This window comes from Odontomachus brunneus, unplaced genomic scaffold (genome assembly GCF_010583005.1).
Source record: "Odontomachus brunneus isolate Ranch 3 - 2012 unplaced genomic scaffold, Obru_v1 Obru_scaffold_078, whole genome shotgun sequence".
Classification (NCBI taxonomy): Eukaryota; Metazoa; Arthropoda; class Insecta; order Hymenoptera; family Formicidae; genus Odontomachus; species Odontomachus brunneus.
In genome coordinates, this window is record NW_022639528.1 from 1,483,705 (window position 1) to 1,506,184 (window position 22,480).

General features: G+C 40.2%; 4 protein-coding genes across 10 annotated transcripts in view; 1 reads left to right on the forward strand and 3 right to left on the reverse strand.

Moving 5' to 3' along the window:
* Positions 1–9,521, reverse strand: part of LOC116847452 (ATP-binding cassette sub-family G member 5) — a 21,907-nt gene extending 12,386 nt beyond the window's left edge. Inside the window, exon 1 of the mRNA XM_032822462.1 lies at positions 9,135–9,521. The gene's annotated coding sequence lies outside the window, so the exon portion shown is untranslated. The remainder of the gene's footprint in view (positions 1–9,134) is intronic.
* On the forward strand, positions 9,502–14,562 carry LOC116847453 (ATP-binding cassette sub-family G member 5). Its single transcript, XM_032822463.1, has 7 exons — positions 9,502–9,691; positions 9,757–10,316; positions 11,109–11,360; positions 11,892–12,467; positions 12,551–12,773; positions 13,058–13,272; positions 13,389–14,562. The coding sequence occupies exons 3-7, from the start codon at positions 11,165–11,167 to the stop codon at positions 14,054–14,056; spliced, it is 1,878 nt and encodes a 625-aa protein (XP_032678354.1). The 5' UTR covers positions 9,502–9,691; positions 9,757–10,316; positions 11,109–11,164; the 3' UTR covers positions 14,057–14,562.
* Positions 14,217–17,511, reverse strand: LOC116847454 (succinyl-CoA:3-ketoacid coenzyme A transferase 1, mitochondrial). The gene is made up of 7 exons (XM_032822464.1): positions 17,422–17,511; positions 16,443–16,829; positions 15,934–16,356; positions 15,725–15,833; positions 15,396–15,612; positions 15,119–15,330; positions 14,217–14,976 (listed from the first exon to the last, which is right to left on the reverse strand). The coding sequence occupies exons 1-7, from the start codon at positions 17,509–17,511 to the stop codon at positions 14,789–14,791; spliced, it is 1,626 nt and encodes a 541-aa protein (XP_032678355.1). The 3' UTR covers positions 14,217–14,788.
* A 2,277-nt stretch (positions 17,512–19,788) lies between these two features.
* The window catches only part of LOC116847466 (PDZ domain-containing protein GIPC3), a 13,425-nt gene continuing 10,733 nt past the window's right edge, over positions 19,789–22,480 (reverse strand). For all 7 annotated transcript variants that reach the window (XM_032822493.1, XM_032822492.1, XM_032822498.1 and 4 more), the window contains 4 exons: positions 22,283–22,379; positions 21,664–22,046; positions 21,343–21,424; positions 19,789–21,273 (listed from right to left, as the gene is read on the reverse strand). In XM_032822493.1, the coding sequence (XP_032678384.1) occupies positions 21,116–21,273; positions 21,343–21,424; positions 21,664–22,046; positions 22,283–22,379 (720 nt within the window). In that variant the 3' untranslated portion in view covers positions 19,789–21,115. The remainder of the gene's footprint in view (positions 21,274–21,342; positions 21,425–21,663; positions 22,047–22,282; positions 22,380–22,480) is intronic.

The following is a 22,480-nucleotide window of genomic DNA, read 5'->3' on the forward strand; positions in this document are numbered from 1 at the left end:
TCTCTCTCTCTCTCTCTCTCTCTCTCTCTCTCTCTCTCTCTCTCTCTCTCTCTCTCTCTCTCTCTCTCTCTCTCTTTCTCCTTTTCTGCAATAATGTAAATCGCGCGGACGTAAATCACGGCCCGATTATTTCGTGCTACTCGTGAGGCACAGCGGGGAACGCATAAACCATCTGACTCTTCACCGGTGCAACAACAGGTTTTAATTCGTCCTTACGTGTCACGTTCACGGTACGTGTTCACGTTTCCGAGTTCCAAGCGAGTACAAAACTATATCGGGTGTCTTGGGAATACATATCGCATGTTCATCAGACCAATGAATTATAATTTCATTTCTGCATTTTTTTGTTTCTATTTACATACGGGAAAATAATTTTCTTTGGCGCAATAAATTACAGTCGCAATTAATGTAACAACTAAAGTGAAATTAATTAATATTAATTACGTTAGACATTAATTATATTAATTACATTATAGCTGAGAATTAAAAAGAATTTTGTATTGTCGGTGGAAAAGTTAGATAGTTATCAGTCATAAATTTTTCCGTTGCTTTCTTACGACGAAAATCCTTCGTCGTTTCGTTTCTTATCACTACCGCGTGGTATAAAATTTACACATTTAAGACCGATTTTTTAGTAGCAGTTTAAACTTGAGTTTAAGTTCAAATTCTGTTCCAACAAAGTGCCTAATGTGTTTGAACAGAATTTAAACTAAAATCCAAGTTTAAACTGCTATTGAAAGATCAGCTCTTATATAGTCTAGCGAGAAATTGTAGCGCGTACTAGTGAAAAAAAGAGATCGCTGAAATCGTCCAGACGTCGCGCCGATTTCAACGTCTTGCAACGTTAAGCGGAAATACGTTGACATTATTATGTCGATACTTTGTCAGAATAAGTGCGATGTTATCTACGACAATTTGATATCGCGTCAACGCAGATGTTATATTTTATTACGGTGCCGAATGGAACGCGCGGAATTACATAATCTGTTTCATCGCTTCAACGGCTCTCAGCGGCATTCTCGACGATCCATGTGGCGTTTCCAGCCACCAGATGCTGATGGAATGACATTTTTTTTCCGCTACGTCCAGAAATTTCCCGTTAGAAATGACTATCAGCGAGTCCCTTGTATGAAACTGAGCTGGCTCAAGTACGAGAACGCGTACATGCCGCTCGGTCGTGAGAACCGGCGAATGAAATCACGGAGAGCGGGTCTTATCAGGGGAGGAATAATGCTTACGCTAGAAAGCGCAACATGTCGTCTGGCGGAGCCATAATATTTCAAAAACGCAAACAAATGATCATCGGGGACAGTACGCATTTAACGGCGATTCCGGAACAGCTGTTCGATTCTTCTTTCTTACGACATAATAAATGAATTAACGGAATCCTTACTCGCGGGAGGCCGAGTCGAGCCGAGACGAGTCGACTTGACTCTTGCCTCTGGCCAAGGTGCCGGATGATCGAACATTAGTTATGTCATACGACTCGGTACGTACGTCGAATTGATCGCGCGCAGAAAATAGGTATGATATCTCGTGTGATGCTATTGTGATGAGAATCGTGATGTAAAGATCACTCTCGTCGGTGAAGTCAGCGGGTGATCATCGCCGCGGAGCTTCATGAAATTCCGCGGCTACACCTTCGCAAATAGCAGACATTTTTTTACCTGTCCAAGAGTAACGGCACAGTCCAGTATTACGCGTCAGAGCGGAATGAGGTTGAACCTCATTTGCACGACTAATCGATTATATCGGAGGCTCGTCGTGGAATTCGCTGCAGACACCAATCGTGCCACGCGCGCGGATCGCTTCAAAAGAAAATAGATAATTTCAAATTCGAACGTAGGAAAGTCACAACAAATACAGACCCGATGAAGACTTGGAAAATATTTGGGAAGGAAGGACTCGTGATTCGCAATTTTGCACGCAAAAAGATATAATCTTATTTTTAGGAGATATTTTCTTTCTTATACATTGCTTCAAGAGGATTCTTCTAAATCAAAGGGAAATACTTTTGAAATTAGAGGAATTTCGTCTTTTACATGTTGTACAAATCTTCTTAATAAAAATTTCTTCTAGAGATCATATTCTACTTCAAATGAATATTCCTCTTGATTTTAAAGGGAAAAGGTTAGAATAATGTCTAGTAGATTTTCGAATAATACTCTTTAATTGAAAAGAAATACTCTTTCGGTAAGAATTGTCACTTAATATATGGGAATACAGGAAACAATAGCTAGTAACTAGAGTTCTTGTTCTGAGTGTTAAAATATTTTCTTTTTTAGAGAAATTCTCTTGAGATCATTCATATAAGAGAATATATTCGCTGAGAATAAGATTATATTTTTTAGGCGTACACAGAAAAATCAAGATTCTCGAATCGTTTTTGCAAATTTTTTCACGTACAAAACTCACGTAGAGAAGATACACGATGTGACTCAAAGCATAAGAGCACGATGCTTTTTGGGACAAGTCGCTTTGCAAAAGAAGTATGTTAACGAGTCGACGGTAGACAGAGGATTTCTGCGTGCAGCATGTCGGACGAGGTCACGGTTTCGGGTTCACCTGGGTCTCCGTGTCACCGCCGATGAGGGTCCGATGAGGGGCCGTTTACTCGTGAGCAGCACTTTACAGCGAACCGTTTATCATTGCGTACCCGCATTCGAACAGGAAAAAAGAGCCCGCGCAATCGTCACGTCGACGTCGATGCCGCAACGACGACAATGGACGCGGTTCTCGCAGCACGTCGTGTTTCCAGTACTCCCTGCACGGTCTCACGATCGTGCGTGGAATGATTAACCCGCGCCACGGATGAGAGACACCGTGGACTTGGCTAACACCTTTCACAGGCGATATATCGTAAATCAAAAAAAGACTCGGGAAATGGGAGAGACGCGTATCGGAGACACATCCGGCGACTGATCTCGAGTCGATTTCATCTCGATGAAACTTAGGCAATTGCGAATCGAAAGTTGTAGCTTGATTTTACGTTATTTTTTAATTTAACGTGATGAGTTATGTCATGTAGATAATTAAATAACGTTTCTATTGGGTCAAGCGAATGGTCTCGCTTTATTTTATTCAGCGAAAATAAATAACGTCAATTAATTGATCGTTTCTTCTGATCAACAGCATTCATACTTTTACTATAGAAAGCGGCTGGTTTATGCACAAAAACATGTACGTTGCGTTCAAATGAATGTTATTTGTTTCACGTATTTCATAAGTTTATGTATCCACAAAGATCTATCATAAACTCATTACATCATATTTACTCAAAATACATTCCAAATCCTAGCTTTGCAATTAAGCTTTGCAACTAAGAATATTAAATGGAAACAAAAATTTTTAACTTGCTTACATAGAGTTGAACCAATTTTTTCTTTGAGAAAATTTTATAATATTCTGATAAAAAAAATCAATTTTTCCTTTGAGTAAGTGAGCATTTTTTTTTAATTTGTAATGAATACACTCAGAGGAAAATAGTTGAAAATTTATTTGTAAATTCACATAAATTTATTCATAGAAATGAACTTTATATCCTATAAGTAAGTTTTCAAATGTTTTTTTCTCAGTATATATTTAATAACTGTTATCAAGAAAATATTCTCTATTAAAGGTAATCATTGTTTAAGACAAGAGAAATAAACTGAGTAATTACTTTTCTTATCAGAGAGTAGAGTAATATTTTTCCGTGTGTATCAAAGAAGCAGAACGTCGATCTTAATAACTGTTATCAAGAAAATATTCTCTTTTAAAGGTAATCATTGTTTAAGACAAGAGAAATAAACTGAGTAATTACTTTTCTTATCAGAGAGTAGAGTAATATTTTTCCGTGTGTATCAAAGAAGCAGAACGTCGATCTTAATAACTGTTATCAAGAAAATATTCTCTTTTAAAGGTAATCATTGTTTAAGACAAGAGAAATAAACTGAGTAATTACTTTTCTTATCAGAGAGTAGAGTAATATTTTTCCGTGTGTATCAAAGAAGCAGAACGTCGATCTTAATAACTGTTATCAAGAAAATATTCTCTTTTAAAGGTAATCATTGTTTAAGACAAGAGAAATAAACTGAGTAATTACTTTTCTTATCAGAGAGTAGAGTAATATTTTTCCGTGTGTGTCAAAGAAGCAGAACGTCGAACTTCTTGTCTAACTGCTTGAAACTACTTGTCTAACTCAATGCGGAGGTGAATCAAGCGCGTGGGTTCACTGAAATCGATTCGAGCGAAACGTAACACTCGATTTCCTCTTCGGCATTTCTATCAGACATTGCGCGTCTTATGGATTTGCACGTATCGTGATATCCGCTTTTCTCGAAGAGCCACGGTCGCTATACGCAACTTTTTCTAGATGCGAACTTCCCAGGCGCAATACGACATTCAGATAGTCGCGTCCAGCTGCCTTAAAATGGTACTGATGACTGAATCGTACCGCCGGTTGCACCTATACTCATTTCAATTTGCGTAACGCACTGATTTTTACCGCGGCCGATAACCGCCTCGCGAGGGGCCCGGTTAACTGTTCATTTGCATATCCCGTTTCTGCAACAGTTGTATTGAGCGACGACCGTGCGATTTCGCGGTATGAATTCGCCATTAAACGCTCGGCTCGGCTCCGCTCCGTCCGCGCGCGTTCTTGTCGTGCTCCGCCGCCGCGGATTCTTGCCCGCGGCGGCCAACTGAATCGTTCGCTTAATAGCACGAGAAGGAAAGTGCGGACTAACCGGCGATATTCGTAAAGACACGATGATACGCTCGGAAAAACGGCCCAGTGCGTCTGGCGCGCGCAGCTGAGCATGTCGCAAATAGGCGGAAAGTGACGCCTAATATCTCGCCAGACGTATGTGCGCGGTACCTGGAAAAATCGCGGTCGCGTGATCGCTATTACGGCGATTGTGAATTCGCATCGCGAAATGCTAAATTCACGGTCACGGTATTTAATGCAATTGGAGGGGCAAGCGGCTGAAAACAATCGCGTTTGCCGATCTCATTTACAACAAATGCAAGCGCTTCTTTCTTTCTCCCAGCCTCTACATTGAGAGAAGGAATGTATCTAAAAAAAAATAAGAAATACTCAAAATATGATTACTGATAACATACTTGCTTAAATCTAAATTCCTTTATTTAAATATAATAAACAATTGCTTCCATGGAAAGCTAAAGCTTGAAGAAAATTAAAAAAAAAATGTATTTTTGAGAAAATATTTTATATCAGTAAATATGTTATTAGTACTCACGAAATAAATATCTTTTGTTTCTTATATATCTTTATCTTCCAGTGTATCAACTGGAACACTTTCGCAAATGTCATCTTTTATATGTTTGTTTTCCTCGAAAGGAGCGGATGCATTAAATGAATCGCATCGTCGAGTTTCAGCGTCTAATTGGATCAATTATCGTTCGTCGGCGTATGAAAGCGTCGCAATCGCGGTTCGCGTCACGGTATTTAATGTAAACGAGAATCGCCATAATCGCGGAATATCTACATTTATTTAGGAGAGTCTCTCTCTTTCTCTCTCTTGTCGACAAGCGGAAACTATCTCTCGATTTCGAGATCTCCAGGATCTACTGTGAGATTGTCCCACGCACTGATTTCTACACGTGTGTACGCCAGTCAAGCGTACACGCGTGTCCGTGCACCTAAATAAAGTACACCATGGCCTGGATTGTACCGCGCCGTAATTACTCGCACACGCAATGCGGTTGGAAATCGTGGAAAGTTTATCCGAAAATCGTCCCGTCGACCCACATATCGCCCGCGTCTCAGGTGTACGCGGTGACTCAGGATTGTTAATTACCGCAATTAACGGAACGTCATTAATCTCGAGATCGCGATTTTCGAAACGAGGAGCATACCTGTCATATCTATCGCTTGTCTGCCTCCAACGTCTCTTGGTGCAGCAAGAAACGCAAAGTTAAAGGAGAATAATTAGTTGATGAATAACGAGATTAGTTAGTCGAAATTGAAATTTTAGGAAGCGATGAATCCCAAGTAAACAGAATGCAATTATGAAACTAATTAAAGAATAAACGCGCGTGCGTGTGTTGATATTTAAATAAATTATTTCAAATTCTTTTTTATTTAAATAGATATACTGCACACACAGAAAAATATATACTGAATTCAAGGAAATGCTATTTGTTTCAAGTGCTTCATAAATTTATACACGGTGTCCCGTGACTGTACATTCTAAGAGAGCGTGTTTCTGGGATGAATTCAAGCAGAAAACTACCTATAAACTTATAATAGGTATCAAAACATTCTACGCATTCATAACATCTAAACACATTCTAAATTTTCGTAGGTTTAGTATTTCAATCAAGAATATTATAATCAAGAATTAAATTAAAATTCGGCTTGCTTACTGTACAGAATAGAATCAACTCTCGATAAATTTTTATAATATTCTTATAAAGAAAACAAATTGTTCTTTTAAGTACGTGATAATAAAAGCTTTTTTAAAACTTGTGATGAATATATTTTAAGATTATATTACTAAGAAAATATTTTCTGTTAGAGATAATCATTACTTGAAAGAAAATCAACTGCGTAATCGTTTCTCTTAACAGTAAAACGATATTTTTCCCTGCACGTAGAAGACATTTGCTTCCATGTTTTAATATTCCATAAATAATCTCAGAAAATACAATCTCTCAGTCGCAAAAAATTGAATGACGATCGAATACCAATTTAGGTACTTTTACTGCTTCGTTACAAGCGATGATGAGCACTATCGGACCGTAAAACTTCACCGGAGAACGCGGGATCTGGCGAGGTCAGTGCTGTGAGATTTTTTAATATTCCAACGAGGTAGTAGTCATGCCTCTCTCGCAAGCAAGTGACGAAGGACGGCAGTGGGAGGGGAATCTAATTGAAATTGCAAAGCATTCGAAGCGCCGTGCAACGAGCAGCGCTCCTGTGCGCTCGTTCAAGTCTCTCAACGTGACTTCATGATTTCGCGGAGACGACACGAGGAGACGCACGCTCGTCGATCGCTCGCTCGCTCGCTTGCGCGTATCTGGTCGCATGAAAATTCGCGGCAAAATCACGACGGAATTATGGCGATTCTACTGTCCATCCGACGGATCCGCGATATCCGATCGAAGTGAATGGATTGACGTTGAACTCTCACCTTTCCGATCTCGTGATCGTTCGCCGCGGGCCTTTGCGTTGCTAATGTGGAAACTCGCGGAATGCGACGGAGGAAGTAACGGGTCGGCGCGAACGCTTTTGCTTTTATTTACGGAGGGAAACACGCGTCGTCGAGAGAAGTATGAATAAAGATATCGGCATGCAGCCAGGATTCAGGCTTTTGTTTGCGGTTAGCTCGGTCTGGATCTTACCGCGGTTCATAATACTTAGTGTGAGTCGCTTTGATCGTATCAGACTAAGTACGCGACGTTAGAAGGGAATCGAGAAGTCCAGGGAAACAGCATCCGCGAGTTTTCACTGGGAAAAAGTCGATTACAACGTTTGCTATGTGATCTACAGTCGAGAGGATATCCGGCGGCTGTCTGTCCCTTTCTCCCGCTCGAATAGTATCTAGTCCTTGAGCGGAACAATAAAACGTATTATTATGACTTTTTTTTCTTTCAAAGAGATCCGCAGGAGAACTTGGGCAAGAGCATTCTCATTACACTCGGACCGGCCGCTTTCAGCGCACGTGATTTAATCGACAAATAATCCACCCGCTCAAGAAAGTAAGACATTATATTCTCGCGCATGTAACGCGAGTTAGAAGCGGTGGTTTCACGTGTACGATAGAAAACTACGCGCGCTGCAGTTTAGAGCGTAGCGAAACGTAACGCAACGCGTTTCGCAACGAATTGTTTTACTCTGAACTTGCATTTGTCACGAAGTGGAATATCCGGTGGAAAGCTGAACGGATATAGCTTTTTGGATCTGGACTCTTTATCTAATAAACTGCTGCTTGAAAATACGAAATTAAAATTCGAAGAGAAAATTGCTACGAAAAAGAGGACGACAATGTTATTGATGAGAATGATTGCACTATAGATTTTTAAATGATTAGATTAGATAGATGGGTGATGAGTTTATTAGCGAGTTTGTTAGCAATCTTCCAGATAACGACTCTTTCTTTGGAGAACCAAGGAAGAATGCATCACAGGATCGCATTTTTCAGGATTATTTGCCAGTGGGTCGCGCGTTCCCTTCCTCGGAGAGAAAAAAAGCGACACGTACACGGGGCGGTTTGACGCACGCAGCATGCGAGCTTTTAATTCACGGTTCAACGACGGGAAACCTGATTTTGCATAACGAGAAAGGCCGCCGCGCGGTACGGTGAAAGCAACAACAAGTGATTAACAAGCGCAACGTATTTCTTTTTTCGAAGGTGATCGATCCGCTACGCGATTCTGAATTTCAAAATTGCCTTTTCATTCTGTAAAGCGCCGCGACATTTCCCACAGGTTGCATAATAGCCACGCCTAATTGGCGCGCTACGTAATCGGAAGTGTGCCCGAGATTCTCGCCACGTGCTACCGGTCACTCCGTTTTTTCCGGGATTTGCTTTTGGAGCGCGATACAGCGCGATTTCGATCCAAGTCCGAGAGGAGAATTATGCCAAGTTCTAAACAACAGACGCAATACCGGATTTACGTCACTTTTCTTCATCCTCCAACTTCGCAATGCGCAAAAGCATGAAAAAAGCATCCTTTGATTCATCACTTCTTCGTAGTGTTGCGATTTTAATAAAGCTACATTAAATATAATTCTTTATGTGCAATTACGAAGATATCTAAGAGCTTATGAGTAACTTGCACTTCCAGATACAATTCAATGCCAATACATCTTACAAGGAAGGATGGCTCCTCACAGACTCCACTATCGACAACATTTGAGTAGAAACCATTCCAAGTTTAGCTTGATTCCAGGGACCTGCTCAGTCCAGCGGGAATAAAAAAATAGACAAAATCCTGCAAACGCTTCTCATCTAATGTTCAAAAATCACCGAGCACGAGCGTGCTGAACGCGACACGGTGCTCGACGCGATGAGGACGAAGGTGAGGAAAGAGAGACGGAGAAAAAGTGAGAGAGGCAGAGAGAGAGAGAGAGAGAGAGAGAGAGAGAGAGAGAGAGAAGGGGGCTGATCTTCGTGACAATGACTCACCGGCTGTGTATTCGCGCTGGGCCTTCAACCTTGGAGGCTGGTCGAGTCACGACGACGACGCTGCCTCCTCTCCATTCCGGTCGTCGTCCTCCTCTGGTCGATCTCTGGCCAAGATGCACGCGAACGCAAGTTAAAGAGAGACGCACTTTCCGCGTGGTCAAAGGAAAAAGCACTTTCCGCGCCAGAAGTCGTCACCCGCGGGAGAAACCTTGGCCGAGAGGATTGAAACGGACGTCGCGACGATGACGCCGACGTCGCCGGCGTTCCTTCTATCCAAAGGATCTTTTGCCGCTCGCAGCGCTCGGCGATTCACGACCGCGAAGCGTTAAGACCATCGGTATCACGCGACTCGCCGGAGTCCTGCCCGAACGCTGGCCGCCGCCGCCGACGGACGGACCCGCCGAGGCCCCCACGAGTTTTCCCTCCTCCGGGCCCGACTCGCACCCCCTCCGCTGGGCCCGTCAAGTTCGCGCAGCGGCGTAAACACGCAGGATTCCGATCGATGCGTTTCTTGCGATTCCCGCGGAGCGCAAACGCAAAATTTTAGTGAAAATTAGGTAAAAATGAAGTGGAATTTCTCGTAAGGAAAATACGCTCTGATAATCAAGGTCCTCTCTCGCAGGCTCATCATTTTCGAGCTCGCTGACGACGATATCGACAGCAAAGCCGCATGAGCTCTTTACGCCGCTGCTCTCTCCCGGGGTCGATCTCCCTACCATCGGACCCGCGTCGAAGACATTCACCTCGAGGAGAGCCAACTCCCAGCCAGGTATCGTTACCTGCGGCTATGTTCCTCCCAACCCCGCTGCCGCCACCGCCGCCGCTGTTGCTGCTGCTGCTGCTGCGAGTCACTTTTACGCTCGTGGCGTCGGTCCGCGCGCGGTCAGTTCGCGTCGTAGTCGGCGCTGGTGGTAGCGCTCCTCCTGCGCTCACTCGTCGGCGTATCATCAACGCTAGGACTCTACCATTTTGGCGAACACCTCGACGGGGAAAGTCGACGCGCGAGTATCGTCTCTTTATTGGAAGTGAAGGCGCCCCGACGCACCGGTGTCCTCGAACACCAGGACACGGTCAAGTGCGCCTCGAATGGATGAATTTAAGCGTCGACTCGGCTTGCTCCTCGACACGCAACGCGTATGCAGATGTTATGTCAAGTAGAGATCGTTCGTGACATCCTGTGAGGTTCGTATTTATTTAATATTATGTATTTATTTAATAATATTGATTCTACACGGAGAGAATTTTATAGCAGTTGTTGAAGAGTTTCGTAACACGGAGGAATTCTGCAGTATTTTTGCACTATCCTTCACATTCATACGTATGCTGCTTGTATCTTGGAAATTGAAACGTGCTATTAAAAAGTTTGCTATGTTTCTAGCGAAATTTGCAGAGATTCTAACAAAATTTACCATGTTCCTTAGTAAAACGGATCTTACTAACAATCTATTTCTGCACTACTAGAAACGTAGTAAAATTGAAAAAGAATAGTGAGTAACATATATTCTCTTCGTTTATTAATTGATTAATCTGGAAATCCTACGTAAGACGTGAATGTAAATTAACGTGCAAATTATATAAATTGTGGCGAAAAGGATTGTTTCAATTTCAGTAAAAGTACCAAAGTATTGTTTAGTTTAAGATATTTACTTTTCTTACATACAAGTATTATTTAGGTTTAAATAAAAACAATAAACTTTGTAATATTCAAGGATTTTATCAAATAATTTGCATATTGTCACACGTCATTTTTATGCACACAGTTCAATTAAAATATAATTTAAAAATGCAGTGATTAAATTAGAAATTGTATCTAACGTCAAAATTATTGTTTACTTTGTTTTGAAATTAATTCGCGTCATTGTTATCTCGAATGGATGAAGGTCCGAATGATAGCGGTTTTATAAGGAGCACAATATCCACGATACTCAAAGAAATGATTTTGTAAACTTCTACTGTTACTTCGTAACTTCGCAGATACCGCGCCCCGGGGAATGTGATCGTGGGAACCGGATGTAATATTGTACCTCAAGATGATTCCATCCGATTGCATTCTGGACATATCGAACGTGTTTCATTCCACCGCAGTGGTAATCGAAGGAAGTTGCCTGAACAAATCCGAGCCCACGGCGGTGCTCAGAGATGTATCAGCCCGCGTTCACGGCGGGGAAGTTTTAGCTATTCTGGGATCAAAGGGCTCCGGCAAGCGAGCACTCCTCGATGTTATCGGTAAATATAATTCCAACCTTTTAGCATCATCGCCTCTTCGCGTTTACCATAATAACCGATTCCCGTTTGTCTGCGATGGCATATGAGCGCGCGAAAAATGTAGCGCGCAGAAAGGAATCGCGACTCAATCAAAATAATCATTGCGGCCGTCCATTCTTTTCCAGCAAACACCAACAACAGTAACATTACGTCAATATTATAATTTCTCAGCGATATATTAATGTAATACAACACATATTTTTGTACATAACAGTTACATTATTGAGTAAAAAAATTACAACGTTAATATAATGTTACTGTTGGTTGTTTTTATTGGATCTTATCATACTTAGTACATTTTTATATACACTATGTTCGAATAATTTTCAAGTTTAAAAAAAATTTTACTCGCCAAGTTTAACGAAGAGAGGAAGAAATATCGTGGAAGTACAAAGAAGCTAGCATAACTTTATCAACTATAAACTACTTCAATCATCTCCAAACTATCATAATATCTGTCCTCAATTAAAACAAGTCTCGTAATTGCTTCAGCCGGAAGAGCAGAGGGTGAAACGAGAGGGAGGGTCACTCTGAATGGCAACTTACTGACGCCGGAACTGTTCCGACGTCACGGCGGCTACGTAGCACATAGATGTCATCTGTTGCCGAGCCTCACGGTCCGCCAGACCCTGACGTACGCCACGTGGCTCGCCAATCTGAACAACCGCGAGGCCAGAGTACGGCAGACCCTGGCTGATCTGGCGCTGTCGCAGGTGGCCAACAGATCGGTGAACGATCTCACCAGGCCGGAATACCGGCGGTTGATGTTGGGCGTGCAGCTGGCGAAAGATCCGACTCTGCTACTGTTGGATGAGCCGACCTGGGACACCGATCCACTCAACACATACCTCATCGTTTCGATGTTGTGGTCCTACGCCACTAGACGCGGCTCCATCGTTGTGCTCACCATGGAGACACCCAGGTCCGACGTGTTGCCCTTCGTTAGTCGCGTGACGCTGCTGTGCTTGGGAGCAGTAGTCTACTCCGGACCCACCAGGAGTATGTTAGATTACTTTACTTACATTGGCTTCCCATGCCCGGAACTGGAGAACCCGTTGATGTATTATCGTGAGTGTTGTTAGAACTATTCGTGACTTAATCGTGATAACAGTATGTTTGAGCGTTATATTGGAATTATATGATTTTTTTAGTATGCCTGTCGACGGTCGATCGTCGCTCCAGAGATCGCTTTCTGGAGTCTAATCAGCAGATATCCGTCTTAGTTGAAAAGTTCAAGGTGGATGGTATGCTCTACATGAAAGAAGCCCCGCAAGTGCCACATAGCGTTAAAGATACGGCCCTTGGCATCATGCACAAAGGATTAGGTCGCGGAATCAAGCCTGGTTGCTTCTCGACCCTTTTAGCGCTATACTTGTGAGTTTCCTCCTCGGTTGAACGACTAATTTCGATAAAAAAACTCCTCAACGAGTTTAACATTCTTTTCTTAGGAAATATTCTTTCCCTTTTTCATTCTTTCTCTTGGAAAAATTACAAAGGAAATTATTAATTGCAACTTATATCTTCGCGATAATCTTTAAATGAAATATTCTAAAGAAATACACTCTTTAAATCTGTCAAAGAGTTTATCGAGGGAATTAAGGTCGCTGCGTTTCGATATACTTTATAGAGATTAATCACAGCCACATTGTTACATTTAGGAGAGGTATGGCCGCTACGTTCTCCTTTAATAAAACCGGCCTAGGACACTTTGCTGCTCGCCTGCTGCTGTTACCGTTTCTAGTGGCCCTAATGAGCATACTGTACTCGCACTCAAGTCCCGTACAGTCGAGAATATTTTTACAGACCGGTGGTTTAATCTTCAACGTCTTGACGTTATTTTACGTAGCTGGAATAGCCGCAACCTCGCTCTTGTGTAAGTATCACAAAAATATGTCAACTAAAAGGAAAATCGACAACAACTCGTTCTTCTATAATCTCTTTTACAGAACAATATTTTATCTTTTCATCGTGTCGTTAATCAAAACACAGTTCCAGGTTTTCGTGCGAGATACTATCAAGAGAAGCGGGAAGGTCTCTATGGTGGCGCCATGTTCTTGACAGCGTACACCCTGCTGAGTCTACCCATGAGTTTCATATCGACTCTGATAACAATTGGCATCTTGATTCCCATCCTAGAACTGGACATCTCCTCGTGGGCTTATGCCTGCGGTATTTTGTGGTCCAGTTACGTGGCAGCCGAACAAGTAACCGTGGCTGTTCTTATGGTGGTCGGACGACCTATAACGGGGGCGATCACGGTTTTGTATATGACCTTGCTATCTCTAGTAATCGCGTCAGGTGCCGTTCGCAGTCTCAAGAACCTGCCCTACTGGTTAGCGATGGTATCAACCGCGTTGCCCACCAGATACGCCTCGTTGGCGCTAAACCAGTTGGTTATCGACATGCCCACCATGTCGAATCTACCTTACAATGAAAGCTTCAGCTGCCCGGGCATTCCTGAACTCTGCAGATATCCTGACGGCAAGACCTACCTGATCGAGCGTTTCACCAGAGAGGGTGAAAACATCTCCGAAGTGTTGAACGTGGACTTGAATTTATTGATTTCTCTGGCATTCGCCGTCGGTCTCATCATATTGAATAGCGTGTTGTATTTGTTACCGTTACCCGCCAGAGTGAAGGCTAAGTTCAGGGAATAATGACTCGTGAAGTGCATGTTCATCGTTAAGCTCTAAAAAATACGACTATCGCGTTGCATTTCTTACCTGATTTCAAATTTTAATGTATATAAATTTTATTGTAGATATATATATATATATATATTGCGAAGTTAATATAGATTAAGAAGAAAACGCAGGCTGAAAATATTAAAAAGTTTTATTTTATAGCATATATTACAAAATCGTTTCATTCATCACTGTAGCGTTTATAATCATCGCGTGTATAACATGATTTCACTTTTTCGCAATCGTGACACACGCCATAAAATCTGAACGTTTTAGCAACCATGTGTAAAAACATTTGTACACTTAGAAAACACATTTATATGCATCGTGCACAACGCTATTAAAATAACGCATGCCTATTATATAGACCAACTTCTCTCGTGTACGGCGGTTTAGTTTAATTTTTATGTTACAATATATTGCACAAAGTATGAATGTCTATTGACAATATTATGCAAATTAAAATTGCTGGCAATTAACGTAATTAGTAAACCTTTCTCATTTATATTACATATTTACTTAAATAGTTTCAACAACATTCCTTATGGAATCATGGTTAAGAACCATGTATAAAAGATATTTTAATCAAAAAAATTAATAAAAAATATTTTATAAGAGATATTACAATTTACTTTCAGGCAATCAGCGAGGTGTTAAATTACTTCATCTCGTGCGTATTGCTTAATTTGTGTAATATATTACAATTTACGAATCATCGGCCTCCACTTGTCCCATCTCCTTCAGATCATCGGCGACAGCAAATTCGCAACCCGTCGAACTAACGACCTCGCTGATGTCGACATTGGCGGCGATCTCGATAAGCTTGAGACCTTCTCCTTTCACTACTTCGAATACCCCCAGATCTGTGATAATCAAGTCTACACATTGTTGACCTGGGGAAAGATATAGACAAAAATTATAGAGGCGTAAGCAACATAGAAATATTACAAAGTACAATATTATCAAATAACAAAGTATTGAAAGATAATGATGTAGATACAAAACGAAACATTATGATGTACGTTAAGCGATTACCTGTGATAGGCAAGGTGCAGTTTTTCAGGATCTTCGGACTTCCGTCTCGGGCTTTGTGCTCCATAGTCACAATCACCTTCGTACCTGGCGCAGAAACGAGGTCCATAGCACCACCCATTCCTTTAACCATCGTGCCGGGTATCATCCAGTTGGCTAAATCTCCGACCTCCGACACTTGCATGCCACCGAGGATAGTCAGGTCGACGTGTCCTCTGAAGTACAATCATATATAGCCTTTTTTTTTTGACGTCACAGTCGAGTTGAAATAAATAATCACCCCCTAATCATGCCGAAGCTGTCCTCACTACCGAAGAAAGAAGCACCGGGTACAACAGTGACGGTTTCTTTGCCAGCGTTGATAAGGTCGGCGTCGACTTCGCTTTCGTCCGGGAACGGGCCTAACCCGAGAATACCATTCTCCGACTGCAATGTGACTTTCACACCCTTCGGGATGTAGTTACTAGCAAGCACGGGTATGCCAATTCCCAAGTTTGCTGTAAAAATTTCCACCTTGTCAAGCATTATTCTTGCAAGAAAGTTCTACTATATTTTCAAGATTAATCCATTTCTAATCCAGATATTCTAATCCTTAACCTTATTCCGTACCGTACATTCCATCCTTAAATTCGAGTGCAGCGCGCCTAATGATTCTATCCCTCGCTTTGCTAGCAGGAGTCACCTTCTTTGGCCTCACGCTTTGTTTGGTTGAAAGTCTCTACAAAGATAGAAAAATAAAATTCAAATAGAAAAAATCTGCATAACTAGATATGCCTAACGATGTAGCAATGCCGATAAAGCTAAATATAAACACGCACCTCGATACGCTTCTCGAAAGAGCCTTTTACAATCCTGTCTACAAAAATGCCAGGCAAGTGAATCTGATCAGGATCTAACTGGCCGATTTCCACGATCTCCTCTACCTCGACGATTGACACCTTAGCCGCCTTGCACATCACCGGATTGAAGTTCCTGGCGGATTTTCGGAAGATTAGATTGCCTGCTTTGTCGGCCTTCCACGCTTTCACGAGTGCGAAGTCGCCGGTGATGGCATTTTCCAGCACGTAGTTCCGTCCATTGAATTGGCTCACGCTTCTCGGTTCGCCCGATATTTCCGCATTACCGTCCTTGTCGTACTTGACGATCACGTTGCCTTCTTGCACGATAGTGCCGTAAGCTGTGGGGGTGTAGAACGCTGGAATACCGGAGCCTCCTGCTCTAATGCGCTCCGCTAAAGTGCCCTATAAAATATAAATGCATTGAAGTTAATGAGACAAATTATCCGTAACTTGATATCTTTTTTTTACATTCCCGTGCAGAACTTTACCTGTGGCGTTAATTCAACCTCTACTTGTCCGCTGAGATATTGCCTTTCGAATTCTGGATTTTCACCAACATAGGATGCAATCATCCTTTTGATTCGATGTGCCTTCAACAGTATGCCTAGTCCAAAGTCCTCTACTCCAGCATTGTTTGAGACCACTGTTAAATTTGTGGAGCCCTTATTTAGTATACCTGCTATCAAATTCTCTGGGATGCCACAGAGACCAAATCCACCAACCAACAGTTTGGCTCCATTAGGTATGTCAGAAACAACTTCTTCTATATTTTTGAATACTTTGCCATCTCCCACTGGTGCTTTTCTACTGTCTTTTTCACTTTCCTCTTCCGCTTGTGGAATATTTGCTTTGATAGAGAACTTAACACTGCATATCTATCAAACAATTTATTTGAATCTTACTCATAAAAGTATTTCATAACACTAACATATAACTAACATATGTTATTATTTAAAAATAGAATGTATCAAATTAATACTTGCAAAATTGAGATATAAAGTAATGTTAAGAGAATAAAATATATTAAGAAAGAAATAAACCATTATTCACATAGAATTCCTTTTTAGCGATAAAAATGTTTCTAAATGTCGCTTATAAGATTTCTGATTTAGAGACACTTTTATCGATAAAAAGAATTCAGAATAAAGGCCATAGAAGAGTGAAAAATCATAAATATAAAACTGACTGAGATATATAAAGTATATATAAAGTATATATAAAGAAATAAAAAGAAATTAACTAATGAATTATATCTGAATAATGTCTTGCAATATATTACAAAATCGCAAACATAATTGCACATGATTTTGTAAATAAGACAGACTATAGAGGATACATGCAAAATAAAATCATTCTTCGCTATGATATCCTATAGTGCGAGACAATCAAAATAACTTTGCAGCAATGACGTAGGGTTAAGTGACTTTAAGTGGCATCTGATAATAGCGTCGTAATACTCATATTTACCCGTGATATATTTACATGGCTCTGAATTATTCGCGAGCCGCCGTTCAAACGCAAAAATATCCCACTGGCACTTTTTAACACAAACGCCATGTTTATTCGGCAATAAGCATATATTTATGAATTCTATGCAAATTCCACGGTGTTAGAGGTTAAGTATAGGCCGCTCTATTTGCTTTAGTTTTCCGTACTTCGATTATACTCTTATCTTCTAACTGAAGTTTTTATCTGGTTTCAAATGTAGACATTGACGCAGTATAATTAATGTTTGTATATCGGAAATACTGCAAATTATAAACTCCTTCCCGACACAAACACTCGCGCTTCGAAGCGTGGACACTAACTGGGCGGATCGCTTTGCGCGTCGACGTTTTGATTCGAGCGAACTCGTGTCCTTCCGCGCGAACAGTAACGTGTTAACTCAAGATGAGGGGTACACATAATACTTCACGTTTTATGTGCAGAAAACTCGAGAAGTTTTATGTGCAGAAAACTCGAGTAATTTGCGTAGATAACTAAATGAGGTTTTCTGCTGCATAAAATTTCTTTTAGAACTATTCTACATTTGCGTAAGCGTGGTCGTAAATAGTTGTAAATATTACGACAACCAATCAGAATAAAATATTCTGCTTGGTTGGCTTTATAACTGTTTTGTATATAAGACAAAGCATAAATATTTGCCCATGATCATGAAAAACATAAAATTGTGAATCTAGTTTATTGCTGTATTCCATTTTTTAATTTCTTTATATCTATATACAGATGTATTAATGAAACTGATTCAAGAGTAGCGAGTAGGATTGTACATACCTAAGGTGCAGTCCAACAACCACTACAAATGCTGCGCAACGTTTCTGCCTCTTGTTCTATTCCTCGGATCGAATGAAAAAAGAGAAAGAAGTAAAAACGCTACAAAGCATTTGCAGCGCCCGCTGGACCATACCCCTAAACAGAAATGAAAAGTCGGATCGACGTCGATTCGATTTTTCATTTCTGACTGGGTAGGTTATTTTAGAAGGCTTGGTTCGACCGTTTGGGGGTACGTACATCTTCTTAGGATTTTTTTCGAACTACTTATTTTTTGGCGAAATTGTACCGTTTCGATGGTGTGTAATATCTCTTTTCAAATCATGGAGTAGTATTAAGGCAAAGTGCAAGCTGCCTAGAACTATATATTGAAGGAAGAAATATTATTTTAGGTTAAAGTGGGGGTTTTCTGCATTTTCTACATATTCTGCGCGTTTTCTGCGTATTCTGCGCGTTTTCTGCACATAATACATTTTATGCATATTATGTGTAGAATTGTGCATAATATCTTCCTGCCGCGCATATTACTCACCCTTGCTCAAGACATAGGATTTTAGGTAACGATTAACTCCTTGTCCACAACCTTGCTTTAATTTTTAAGTCGTAAGAAATTGACCAACCACAGTCGATTATTTTAAAATCTGTACTAGTACACTGAGAAAAATATCTGAAAAATAAAAAATATTTATTCGCTTGTGAATATTAATGACATATTTATTTAAATCTAAATTCTTTTATTTTAATAGAATAAACAATTGCTCTCATGAAAAACAACTATGTTTTAGGAAAATCTATATTTCTTCGTCTGAAAGAAAATTTTTTTTAATGTAAAAATATGTACATTAATACATATATATGTTGTTAATACCCGTCGAATAAATATTTTTTATTTTTTAAGTATTTTTCTCAGTGTAGACTTTAATAGAAAATACTAATAGAGTATATGAGATTAAATAGGATACCTACAAAGCACTGAAATCTTATAAAACGGTTCTGTCTGCATTGATAAGATACGGCATTTTATCAGAAAAACGTTTCTCTTCTACCGTGTTTGTCCTGCAATAGTGAAAATAGTCAGCTCTAGCAAGTTCGCATAATTAAACGTTAGCATAGGTAAAACATTAATGAATGATCTGGCAGAATAACAAGCGAGAACGTTTCATAAGAACATGTTTTCCTCCTGATTTGCATTTCTTGATATCAAATCCTCACGCGACGTTTTGATAATTCCGCATACAGATATGATAAACGAGCTAAAGATAACACAACCGGCTGATTAATTTAATGAGGATATTTGTAAGAAAGGATAAGACGTTAATTTACAATATAAATTTTCCAAGACCGAACAACACACAAGCACTAAAATTGTGTAATTTGTGCGTTATATAGTAGATACAATATACGCTATAATGTGAGACTAATTCCACCGTTATCTTCGTCTGATAACGAACGTAAACTATCAGCCCTCTTGAAAATTGCGTATAATAGTCCATAAATATCAATATCACGGAGATATTGCGGGTATATCGTTGCGGATAACCGCGTGTACATGGGAAACGTGTGTTTATTACAAAGATTTTTTTTATTTATCAACGCTAAATAACACTAGACAACTTAATCTTATATATCATGAATTTTTTGAGAGCTTACATATATCGAAATATATTAATGCGTTCCTCTCACTCGTCTAACAGATGTCTCTCGAATACCCGTTGTTAATGAATATTAATCTGCTCACGACAGAATAACATCGATGATATTGATACCAATGTGACGATTCAATCAACATGTTTATGCAGCCTTTCGAGTAATTAATATTAATACTAAGATTAAATTGTTTTCCGCGTGGCCGTAGATCGATATCGGTTTAGAGTTGTTTCGCGACCTCGAGGAAACCGAAATCGACCTCAAGCATAGTAACATCCTTATTACTGCACTGTGTAATTATGTAACATGCAAAACGACGCGTGGAACCCGATAAACACATTCGTCATCGTCCCTCTTATCAGCTAATTAGGTATGCATCGAGAATTGCAAAGTCTTTAATGCCTACACCAGGAAAAAAACGGAGAGAAAAACATTCCAGGAAATAATGGTTTAAAAATTAAACGGGACTATATATTATTTAACAGTTATATGCAATTAAACGATACAACTAAAACATATTGACTATGAAGAAAATTCAACGAAAAAAGAGAGAAAGTATGCCTAAGAAAATACTTTATATATTATTGAAATAAATTTCGGTAACTTAATAAAACTCATTAATACTTTATTTAAACAATTTTAATAATATTTCGTTTATTCTTTAATAATATATTGATAAATTTTAATAATGAAATGATATATAATTTTTCTATTTATTTATATGTATAAAACCAAACATGCTTTTACCGAAGCTTCGTCGCGTTATACAAGGTCTAAAATTTTTTCTCTTAGCGCACATTCTCCCCAAAAGCTCTTCGTTATTTCTTCTTCTTGGCAATTCGAGTTTGCGCTTGCCGTATGACACAATGCACTATACGATAATTCTAAAGCGACGTGGAGTATTGCGAATATCAGCCTACATTTCTGCCGCGCGTTCAATGCTAAACTCTCGATTCCCGCGATACATTTGCAATCTTGAATGTCTCAAGGAGCAAAGAGAAACGTGCTCCGAGAATTAGACATCTAAAATCATGGTAACATGCGAGTGAGCGACTGGTACATCAGTGTATCTTCTTCCACTTGAAAAAGCACTGTTCATCGGGAAACCGATGAATTCACCGATTATTTCACCGAGTTTAGAATGTCTCGCAAAACATTCAAGTTGCGTTTCTTTCCAAGCAACCTCCTTCTTTCTTTCTCCCTTTTCAACATATCGGGGTACTGATCGTCATCGATCCTCGCGTCATCGGTGTCGGCCAGCTCGGGCATCTGTCACAGCACCCCATAACTCGATGACGAAGTCGTCAGTGAAGCCGAAAGCCTCCAAGTCGGAATTGTCGATCGCCTCGGCGAAGTCTATACTGTTGCACTTGCCTTCGGCGAGCTCCCAGATTTGCGTGGCTGCGCATAAATCAGAAGTAACAACCGATTGGTATTTCAATAAGTTTTCAATGTCGAAATTAAACATACCTAGTTCCGTATCGTAGATCCCCATAAAGCTCTCCAAGATGGTGTTGATCTTCTCGACGCCTATCGCGGTAGCATCGTCGACCTGAACAATGAAAATAGAAATAAAAATTGTATAAGCAATAAAAAACTCGTCTTCGACAATTTTGTCGTTCTTGATTATATTAAGCACTTTGTAAGTTCAATTATTTATTTATTTATCTATTTATTCAGGAATTAATATCCTTTGATTTAAAGTTAACCGTTTATAATTTTTTTAAACAGTTTCAGGTTCCTTTTCTTTTTATAACAGTTTCAGGTTCCTTTTCTTTTTATAACACGCACCTTTGCTATGATTTGCGCGCTGCCGTCAGCCTTGAATCTCAGGGTCTCCTTGCCGGACCCATAACCAGATTTCTTTCCTTTCCTGAGATCACTGCGTGGCCCAATGCTGCCGAAGCCATTTTTCTGAGGTTCCACCAATCTCAACGTGAACGTCGAACCTTTCGGTATCTCCTTGAGCATTTTCGCTACCTCGAAATGTCGTCTGCCGATAAGACTGGTCGAGTTGATCCTTTCGATATGGTCGCCTACCTCAATCACCTTTATCCTGTCGATCACGGAGCCTTCTTTTATACGCTTTATAAAAGCGTAACCAGCGCCGTTGTCGGTGATTGTCAGGCCCAATGCATCGTCCGTCTTCACCAATTCGATCTCTTTCGGTCGACCTGTGCGTCATTTTATGAGAATTATTATTATTATATATCCCATTTCTTTTCATTTCCATACAAAAATATACTTTCAACAAAAGTTTTTTATTAGATTTTTATTTTGAATATATCAATGAAAAATTAGTCATCTTGATTTCTCTTGGTTTGACAGAAAGTCTGAGTCATCTCTTCGTGTAAATTGAACGGTCTGTTTACTGAGATATAATTTGTGCGATATCTAAGATGTAGATTACCTTTTTTGTGCGCAAATATAAAATCACCCACGCCGATTTGTCCACCCAGCAGCTCTGTCATTTCCACTTTGTGTGTATTTAGCGTGCAGAAGAGAATCTATGGAAAGTGAAACATTCGTTTAATTTCCGCTATACTTAGTATGTTTCTTTCTCTCTCTCTCTCTCTCTCTCTCTCTCTCTCTCTCTCTCTCTCTCTCT

Coding starts and splice junctions, on each gene's coding strand:
- LOC116847454 (XM_032822464.1), bottom strand. CDS start 17,511: ATGGCGTTTGTGTTAAAAAGTGCCAGTGGGATATTTTTGCGTTTGAAC. Junction 15,613..15,724: donor ATTTAAGGATGGAATGTACG/GTACGGAATAAG, acceptor AAATTTTTACAG/CAAACTTGGGAATTGGCATA. Junction 15,331..15,395: donor AGCTTCGGCATGATTAGGGG/GTGATTATTTAT, acceptor ATTGTACTTCAG/AGGACACGTCGACCTGACTA.
- LOC116847453 (XM_032822463.1), top strand. CDS start 11,165: ATGATTCCATCCGATTGCATTCTGGACATATCGAACGTGTTTCATTCC. Junction 12,468..12,550: donor GAACCCGTTGATGTATTATC/GTGAGTGTTGTT, acceptor TGATTTTTTTAG/TATGCCTGTCGACGGTCGAT. Junction 12,774..13,057: donor ACCCTTTTAGCGCTATACTT/GTGAGTTTCCTC, acceptor TGTTACATTTAG/GAGAGGTATGGCCGCTACGT.